Source organism: Phalaenopsis equestris, unplaced genomic scaffold (genome assembly GCF_001263595.1).
Source record: "Phalaenopsis equestris unplaced genomic scaffold, ASM126359v1 Scaffold000066, whole genome shotgun sequence".
In the NCBI taxonomy this organism is placed as follows: Eukaryota; Viridiplantae; Streptophyta; class Magnoliopsida; order Asparagales; family Orchidaceae; genus Phalaenopsis; species Phalaenopsis equestris.
Genome location: NW_018164508.1, coordinates 4,647 through 14,556, shown reverse-complemented (window position 1 = coordinate 14,556; position 9,910 = coordinate 4,647). Strand labels below are relative to the sequence as shown.

General features: G+C 33.6%; 1 protein-coding gene across 2 annotated transcripts; it reads right to left on the bottom strand.

Annotated features, from left to right (window-relative positions):
• Window positions 1-5,910: 5,910 nt before the first annotated feature.
• LOC110019655 (histone H2A variant 1) lies at window positions 5,911-8,215 on the bottom strand. 2 transcript variants are annotated; one of them, XM_020717413.1, is made up of 3 exons: window positions 8,037-8,098; window positions 7,813-7,927; window positions 5,911-6,431 (listed from the first exon to the last, which is right to left on the bottom strand). In XM_020717413.1, exons 2-3 carry the CDS (start codon window positions 7,918-7,920, stop codon window positions 6,135-6,137), a joined length of 405 nt encoding a protein of 134 aa, XP_020573072.1. In that variant the 5' UTR covers window positions 7,921-7,927; window positions 8,037-8,098; the 3' UTR covers window positions 5,911-6,134. The 2 variants fall into 2 exon arrangements, with proteins under 2 accessions (XP_020573072.1, XP_020573071.1); XM_020717412.1 differs by lacking the exon at window positions 8,037-8,098 and adding an exon at window positions 8,106-8,215 and having other exon boundaries at window positions 5,912-6,431.
• Between the last annotated feature and the right edge of the window lie 1,695 nt (window positions 8,216-9,910).

Genomic DNA, 9,910 nt, shown 5'->3' with positions numbered 1-9,910 from the left:
TAAATTTTAACATTTGGATTGGTATTTATCAAATAAAGAAACAACTGAAGTGCATGGATTTAAATCATCACAACTTCTTCCAACATTAAAGATCAATACTCTCCACAACTTCCATCCAAAACTTAATTACTTATCATTTTAAGAAGAAAGATAAGGAAAACTACTCATAATCCATGGAGAAAATAAAACCACACTTTAGTTTAAAAGAATAAATCATTATCAAACCAACAAGTCTCGATTAAAACAAAAGTAGTCTAAAACAAAGAGATAAAAACTTATCTCATGTCCTCCACCAAACTTTTGAAGCTCTTTTGAATCTCTTCTTTTTTACAATCACTCAAAACAAAATAACAAAAATGATAAAGTAAATAAAAAGTGGTTCCTGAAAATCTCTCCGAAATAACTTCCCAGAGAAGAACTTTCAAAACTTGCCAATATTTTCAGGACTCTTTTTTAAGTCCTCTCTTCTTTCTTTTATAGTTTTCCAAGAGGTGCCTTGGGATCTTTTTAAAATGTGCCTTGATTCGATGTATTTGCCCAAGAGACGCGCTCTTTCATGATAATTTTTGTCTATGGCAGTTACAACCACCTATTAAGCCAATGGGTGCCTCAAAAATCTCTTAGAAATTTGTGAAAATCGATTTTACTCGTCTAGTAACTACCACTAGCGCTTAAGAGCGGGGTCTCGGGGCTTAAGCGCAGCCTTCTTTGTTTAACCGGCGCGTAAGCACCGGATCTGGCGCTTAGGCGCTAAAACTCTTTTGCACAATTTTTCACCTTTTTTTCACTCATTTAAGCATTTTTTTCTATTTTTACTTGTATCTGTAAGAAAAACACAAAAATAACTTCCATTAAAGCGCAATGTCTCAAAAATAGGTATAAAAATGTGTCTAAAAATATTATATATTTTAGGTGTATCAGTTGTTAATGAGGGTTAGTGATCTAGTGACAACAGCAAAATTCTATATCAATGATGTCAAGACTTCATTCAATGCTCTGCTTGGTCGATTGTGGCTTCACGAGTATAATATGGTTCATTCATCTCAACACTAGTTCAAAGAAGGAATTCCTTCAAATGTGAGCAAATATCCCAAGAACTTTCTTGAGCTCATTTTAAAAGTACATTTTTAAGGATTAGCTTGAGGCTAAATCATCTCATAGTATTAAAAGTTTCTTTTTAAGTATTTTATATGCCCTTTGAGCTATTTATTTGTAATTAAGAGTCTGTCAATATGCACCTCAGTATTTCTTCCTTTTTATTTTTTGAATACTACATCTATTAATTGTTGATACGTGGCCCCAACATATTTTAAGCCAAAATGCATTATATTGTAAAACTCTTTCTCTAGTAATAAAAATAGGTTTTTCAGCATTAGCGGGGTGCATCTTGATTTGATGGTATCCTGAGAATGTGTAAAAACCCCATAATCGAATGCCTTACAGTTAAACTGACCATGACAACAATTCACGACAATGAATTACTCTTTTAGATAAGTTGCATTTAAGTTTATCAAGTTTGCATTTATCCTCTATTTATTGTTTGCCTTATGAACCATCACCATGTTTCTTAACCAGTCAGGATAATGTAATTCACAGATGAAGCCAACGTCTAGCAATTTTTTAATTTCTTATTGGATAGGATTAGTTAGGGCAGTAGCTACGACTCTTATTTTCTGCTCGATGGACCTTCGTCGGATTGATATTGAGCATGTGGTATGTAACACTGATGTCGACTACATGCATCTTGTCAGCAGTACAAATGAACAAAACTTAGTGATCCTGTAAGTTGAGATTAACCATCCTCAACATTCCCCACTTATGCTTGAACCGGTTTGGAAAGTTCTTTCTAGCACTTCTTTGGAAACAAATACTTGCTCTCTTGTCTTGGTAGATTTCAGAATGATCTATCTATTCAGGTTGAGTTGGAGGTGATATTCTCGTACATTTACTACACCTTACAGATAGCATGTTCAAGATTGTACTAAGTCTGCTCGAATGATAATGATTTATCCTCTCCTAGGAAATTGACAGTTATGTGGTAAGTGGAAGTGACCTCCTTAAATGTGTTGAGCATAAGACAACCAAATTTAACATTGTAAGATATTAGGGCATCCTTCATTATGAAATCTTTTATGGTCATATACTACTTTTTCTCCCCAAATTACTAGCAGAGAGATGACTCCACAAATTATCTTCTTTTCTCCAAAAAAATCCATACAGATGACTAGAAGTATTCAACAATTGAGCATCCTTCATGTTTATCTTTTTAAAGACGCTTATAAAAGGATTGACTTACTCCTGGTGTCTATCAAAATGTTTCAATTTGGTGGTTGCCTATCACCGTAGTTGTCATGATTGCATCACTAAAAGGATTCCTGCCATTGGGCAAGTCAACTTCTATAAAGGTGTTAGGCGGATGGGTTGAAGTGGCTAACCAAGTCAAACATGTACAGCTCGATCGCCACAAGGCTGCAGGTCCATCTTCGTTAAATATAGCGAAGTACAACTACAGTGACATGCATTATTATGATAGGGACAAGTTCATTAGAAGTGACTTAAATGGTGCTTTACCCTGTTTCTAAGTGTCGAATTTTAGCATTACAAACTCCTTAGTTACCCCCACTCAAATCAATTTCTTGATGAGATTTAGGAGGTGTTGTCACTCGTCGGTATCGTGTCCATGGTCATGATGATAAACACAATACTTGCTTAGATTGCATTGGAAACTCCTAGCTTTCATCATTAGAGGCGTCTTGAAAAATTATTTACTTTGGTTGGTTATTATGATTTCAGCCATCGATACCCTTAACAGAGTTGCTTCTATTGAAGATTATTGAGGCAGCTCCTGCCTTCAATCTGGTCATCCTACGACCAACCTTCAATCGAGTTGTTGTGATAATTCTCGTCAAAAATGTCTTCCATGGGTGCTCTAATGATCTCTACGAATAAATTTGCTCCTCAAATCTCAATGTTTGCATAAAGAACTTCTCTTAAATTTAACTTTCGGCTCTCAGGTTCCAGAAGGACATGATAAATAATTATCTTCTTTAACCAAAATATGATTACGGGCGGCCTCCAAAAATTCAGTTAAAGTTATTCACTTTTGCAAAGCTAAGCACATATCTGAATGAGCCCACACAGAGACCCTAAGCAAACGCTATTTAAGAAACAGCTAGACCGAGATCTCTAATGTCTAAAATGTCTCATTGGAATTAAGTGACAACTTCTTAGACATTCATTAGATGTTTGTCGAATCTTCAATAGAGCATGAAAGCTCTTTTGTGGTTTCCAGACGTTGGAGAACTAAACTATGAAAATTTGTTTAAATTCACTTAATCAAGTAGTAACTTTTATGGGTAAGTTATTGAACCAATGCAAAATTGATTCCTTTAGGATCATGATGAATAAACATTTGAAGACATCATTTATTCACAATAAATATACTGTTGTTTTAAAAGAACCGTGCAGTCTCCACTAATATGCCTCCAAGTGTGCTACATCGTAGAGGTTATTGGGGGATTATTGAAGTGAAACCGCAGAGGTTATTGGGGGGTTATTGAGAAGTTGTTAAGGGGTCGTTGCGGGGGTTAATGCAGGTGGCTATTGAAGTGGAATTGTGGAGGTTATTGGGGGGTTATTTGGGGGTTATTGCGGGGGTTATTGAAGTGGAACTGCCAAAGTTAATGGGGGTTATTGAGGGGTTATTACGGTGTTATTGGAGTTAATATCCCAATTGCCTCCTAATAACATTCCAAATAACATCCGCAGTTTCACTTTAATAACTGCCACAGTTCCACTCCAATAACCTCTGCATTTCCACTCTAATATTTTTTTAGGTGGGCCTCATATAACACACATGACGGCATATTACTGTGAGTCTGCACATAGAGCTATGTCCGGAGTTTCAGACAGAAATTTTTTCCCATTAAACAACATGATCGTCCAAATTTGTTTTTCCTTTGTACAACAACAACAAAGCCTTAATCCCACTATGTGGGGTCGAGTACATGAATATTTTTTCTCCATTGCGTTCTATTTAGTGTCCTATTTTCATTTACTTCTAAAAAATTAAGATCATTTTTATACAATAAGCCCAAGTATTCCAAGATCCACCTCTGCCTTTCTTAACATAAGTCAAATCTAAAAGATCTACTCTCCCAATCGGATCACCAGATAGTTGACGTTTAATGTGACCAAACCATCTAAGAGAACTATCTCAAATTTTTGTCCATCACTGGAGCTACACTAACACCATCACAGATATATTCATTTCTCATTTTGTCTCTAAGTGTAAAGCCACTCATCCAGCTAATCATTCTAATCTCGACAACACTACTTAGTATTATGCTTCTCATTTAAAGGCCAACATTCTGCACCATAGAGCATTACAGGTCTCACCACCATCTCATAAAATTTTCCTTTCAATCCAAGCGATACTTTTCTATCACACAAAAGGCCTAAAGCATTCCTCCACTTCAATCAACCAACATGAATTCTACTATTAACACCCCCATCTATATCACCATCTCTTTGAACAGTAGACTCGAGATATCTAAATCATTCACACCTTTTAATAATTTAATCACCCAAGGTTACAGTTCTGTCACCAGAGCTACTACTACTAAAGTTAGATTCCAGGTATTTAATTTTAGTTCTACTCAAATGAAGGCCTTTACACTCCAACGTAGACCTCCATAATTCAAGTTTTTACTGTGTTTTTTTCTCTCTTCTATGAACTTTTTCTCGTCTTATCCACACGAAGGATGTCATCAGCAAAAAACATACACCAAGGTACATCCTCCTGTAAATGTCTAGTAAAGACCATCCATAATAGTAAGACCATCCATAACTAAAGGTAAGACCATCCATAACTAAAGCAAAAAAGATTGGGCTTAAAGCCGATCCCTGATGTAATTCAACAAAAATAGGAAAATATTTGATCAATTCTCTAACAATTCGAGCATCAATTCTCTATCAATTCGAACACAAGTAAAATTAATCACTTGAATATAAGTGATACCAACACCTTTCTTCTCAAGAACTCTCCAAAGGATATCTCTTGGAACCTTATAGTAAGCTTTTTCTAAATCAATAAAAATCAAATGTAGATCCTCCTTATTTTCTCTAAACTTCTCCATCAAACCTCTCAATATATATATAGCTTCCATAGTAGACCTGCCCTGTACTTGTAAGAAGTTAAAGAATGGATTTTTGAACCTCATGGGTGCTTTAGCTTCAACAATTTCTCTCAAAAAAGCATTCTCCAATGGTCTTCGTCCACTTTTTGTCCCTCGTATTTCTGCTCTCTTCCCTACCAACTAAATGAAAAGTAATTTTAATTGAATTTTATCACTTTCATTCTATTTCCTTCTGTTTTCAACTCTAGATTCAAACCACAGAGCCTTTGTAACCTTGACGTAAACCGTTTGGACCTTTCACAAACTTCAAAAAAAAAAAACAAGATAAATCATGAATTTAGTAATTTGTTTCTGAATACTATCATCAACAAAATACAACTGTTATATCCAGCAAACAAGCTAAATGCAGCCTTAAACCAGTTCATGAATGAAAGCAGATGATACTACCTGTACCAACCTTACTAAAAAATTTAAGTCTTTGCAGCTAAAATCTTTAAGAGGTATTTACAATTTTACATGCATGCCACAATTTTTATACATTTACATATCTAACACTTAATTTTCATATTTACTAATATAACATTTTGTTGTCAAAATCACATAAAATTTATGCATAAAATAATGCTGGGGATCAAAATGATGCATTCAGATCAAATTTTTTTATGTTTTTAATGAGAAAATTATATACAAATTATGTGATATGCAAATGAATCCCAAAAACCTTTAAACAAAAGTAGTAATTAAGCCAACAAAAACATAATAACCAACTAAGAACAAGGCATCATTGACAACACTAAAAACCATAAACCCGCATCCTTTCTGCAACTAACACAAGAAACAAATAGGGAGTCTAAAACAGGGAACAAAGTACACTACCAACCAAGACCTAAAAGTCAAGAAACATAACATAATTGTTTCAATTACCATGTTAAAAGCACAGAAATCCAAAGCAAAACATAAGAAATACAAAATTAAGCAAAGCATATGAAATTATATTCATTCCTTGGTAGATTTGTTGATGAGAGATTTGTGAATGTGGGGAATTACACCTCCTCCAGCAATGGTTCCTTTGATGAGAGTATCAAGTTCTTCGTCTCCTCGAATCGCCAGTTGAAGGTGACGAGGAGTGATTCGCTTCACCTTCAAGTCCTTACTGGCATTCCCAGCCAGCTCCAAAACCTCGGCAGTAAGGTATTCGAGAATAGCTGCAGAGTACACTGCTGCTGTTGCACCAACACGGCCATTGGCTGCAATTCTGGATTTCAGCTGTCGGTGAATACGACCAACTGGAAACTGGTGATGAATGAAATATAAGCAATGAATGTCAGATTAACAAATTGATAGCAATTTGAAGTTATAATTGTTTTGTAAAATTAGTTATATAATTTTTTATGTGATTTATTTCAAATTTAAAAAAAGATAGTTTTGATGGTATTTTTGATGTGATGCTAAAAGAATTGAGAGATATGCAAGTAAACATAAAAATTTATTCGTTAGAAATGTAAATACATAATAATTGTGAGATAAGTACTAAAAATGAGTACGAGACTTGTAAACATTTTCTCTTGAAGCCACAACACAAAATTATGAAAAAAAAAACGATCACCTAATAGAAATGTAACAATAATCTGAAAAACAAACCAACAAAAGGTATAACAGTGCCTTAACTAGCAAGAAGACATTGGCATGAGGAAAAACCTAAAAAATATTATTTTCAACTTTGTAACAGCACTTGGAAATGATCCCACAAGAGGCTTTATTGTGCGAAGTTCAATTGTCCTGTGTTAGTCTATATCTATATATATATATATATATATATATAATAAGGAAAAATAATTTAAAAAGGGAGCCTTCGGACATTGCATGGTACAGCTACTTGTATAAGCTTGATCTTATTAATACTTTTAAACGATTCTTGTTCAAAAGTATGTTCGAATTTTTACATAGACACCATTCAATTCCAATGTATTTACATATCAAACACCTAAATTTTATATTTTTACATACATACCATTTAATGGTGTATTTTATTTTTCAAAAGTTAAAATGATGGTATTTTTTATGTGACATAAAAGATTTTGGTGGTCTAAAGTTAAAAAAACAAAGCTTGGGTGTTAGATAAGTAAATATATATGAATTGCTTGCCATGCAATAAGTTTTCTACAGAAAAGTAGGAAACCAAAAGAGAATCAAGCAGAGCCTTCTTATCCCATTAAGTTATAGTTATGCTTGTAGGCAGCCATATGTTACCCAAGTTGTAAATTCAACAGCTTGAAGCAGTTATGTTTATGCAGAATGCAATTCACACATCTTGCACCAGTAACTGAACGTGCATGCAAAAGATTTAGAACATATATTACAGCACATAAATTTCATTAACCTAAAGACAAAATCAAGCTTAATTTTTAAAATAACTCAAATGGTAACTTTCAATGTGAAAAAGCAGAAACATAATTCTGCTAACCGGAAGTTTTAGCACAAAAGACACGGGGCTAGCCAAAAAATCATTTTTTTTTTCTCATCGAAATGTCGCAAAAAGCTTCACCTGGTTTTCCTGACCAAATCAAACTTTCAAAAACTCATCTGCGCACAAATCAAAAGAAGGAAAAACTTCTGCAAACATAATAAGAAAAGGAAGCAATGGAAGTGTAGAAGAGAAATAAGAGTTCCAAACCTGGAGTCCAGCACGAGAAGATCGCGAAACCGGCTTTCTTTTGTCCTTGTCCTTGGACGCTGCTGTCGTCTTTGCAGCAACAAGCCCCTTTCCACCCTTACCTGCCATCTTCCACCTGGAACAAAAAAAAAAAGTGTCACACAATAGAAACCAAAATCCTAACTCATAGCCCACGAAGAAACCCTAGGTCATGAATAAAGAAGCAAAACAAACCAAAAGCCTACTTTTTTCAGAAGATTTTAAACCACGGGGAAAATGAAAGGAAGAGAACGGACAAGGAGGTGCGATTCTACCTTGGAAGCCGAAGGGATCGATAGGTGAATGGAGACGACGTGAGAGAGAGAGAGAGAGAAAAGAAATGTGAGGGGGAAAGGGCGCGTTCAAGCAATTAATTGGAGAAGCGGGGAATTTGGGCGCTTTTGAGTTTATTGGCGGGTTGTTTAGGGGCAATTGAAAATTTTCAAATTTTAGTCGTATTTCCAACAAAGCTGGCCTTGATTTGTAAATATAACATTTTCGGGTGCTCTATTTGTAATTATCCCAAATATATCATTAAACGATTTTATTTTTAATTATTTTATGAAATTATTACAAACTCAAATATAAATTCAATGTATAAATTTGCTTTCCCCGATTCATATATATATATATATATATATAATCACAAAGCAAAAAAAAGTTATTTATCTAGCTGTCATGTCAATGATGAATTGAATCTTAATGCACTTTTTGAATTAAAAAATTTCAAAATTAAATTCAAAATCGTTGGACTTTTAATTTCAATAAACTTATAACTAAATTAAATACTATAATAAAGCTAAACAAGTCATACCAAAGGTGGTCTCACTTGAGTCCATACAAGCCAAATTAAGTATTTAAAACTTGATAAAAATGTGTTCGATATTAATTCAAGTATAAATAATCTTTGAATTTTCGATGCTTATAGTCCCTGGAGTAATTTTATAAGATGGTGGCGAGACCTGCAATGCTATGTGGCATTGAATGTTGGCCTTTAAAAGAGAAGCAAAAAATTAAGTTTTAAGTGTTGTCGAGATGAGAATGATTAAGTGGATAAGTGGCTTTACACATAGAGACAAACTGCGAAATGAATATATCTGTGACTGGGTTGGTTTAGCTCCAGTGACGAACAAAATTAGACTCAGTCATCTTAGATGGTTTGGTCACATTAAACTTCGACCATCTCATGATCCAATTAGATCCAATTAGAACAGTAGATGTTTTATATTCGACATATGTTAAGAAGGGCAAAGGTAGACATAGAATGACTTGGGCATATTGTATAAAAAATGATCTTAATTTATTGGAACTAGATGAAAATATGACGTTAAATAGGACGCAATCGAGAAAAAGGATTCATGTAGCCGACCCCACTTAGTGGGATAAAGGTTTTGTTGTTGTTTGTTGTTTTGTATAGCACTGGACTAATGTTGTTTGGTCGTTTTCAAACATTGCTAAACATATTCAAACTTTATCCTCTATCTCATCACCATTTCTTGATAGTCATTGTTTTATTTTTGTCACTCAATTAATGTCATCAAATCTTTTTCATTATCCTTCCAAGACTTCAATCTCTACTTTATTTACATGACACCATGCTTGATTACATTACTTTGAAATTATGTATTTTCATGTAAGGATAAAAATTAAACAAAAATTTTACAATGTGGATCATTTTATCCAGGCTAAGTCCCATTGTGAGGTTTACAACTAACATAATGTTTGATAAGCTACCTCTTAATTCTAACAAAAACTTAATTTAAAGCTCATTTATGTTAAAATAAATTGATTTATCAATTAATAATCCATAATCAAAGATAACATTTTGTTTAATATAAATAGATACTCCTTAGGCATCTGTATTTGTATGTTTTTTTAAGTTGTTCATTTAGAGCGATCATTCACATAAATGATCGTTTGTTCGGCTTTATAGGTTTAACAAATAACTTGTTTATAAACTCGTTAAAATTTATTTAATTAAAAATAAATTCTCATTTGCTAATTTGTTCAAAAATACTCATTTGATTAGAAAATAAATTATTTTATTATATTACTCGTTAATTTCTCACATATATATATA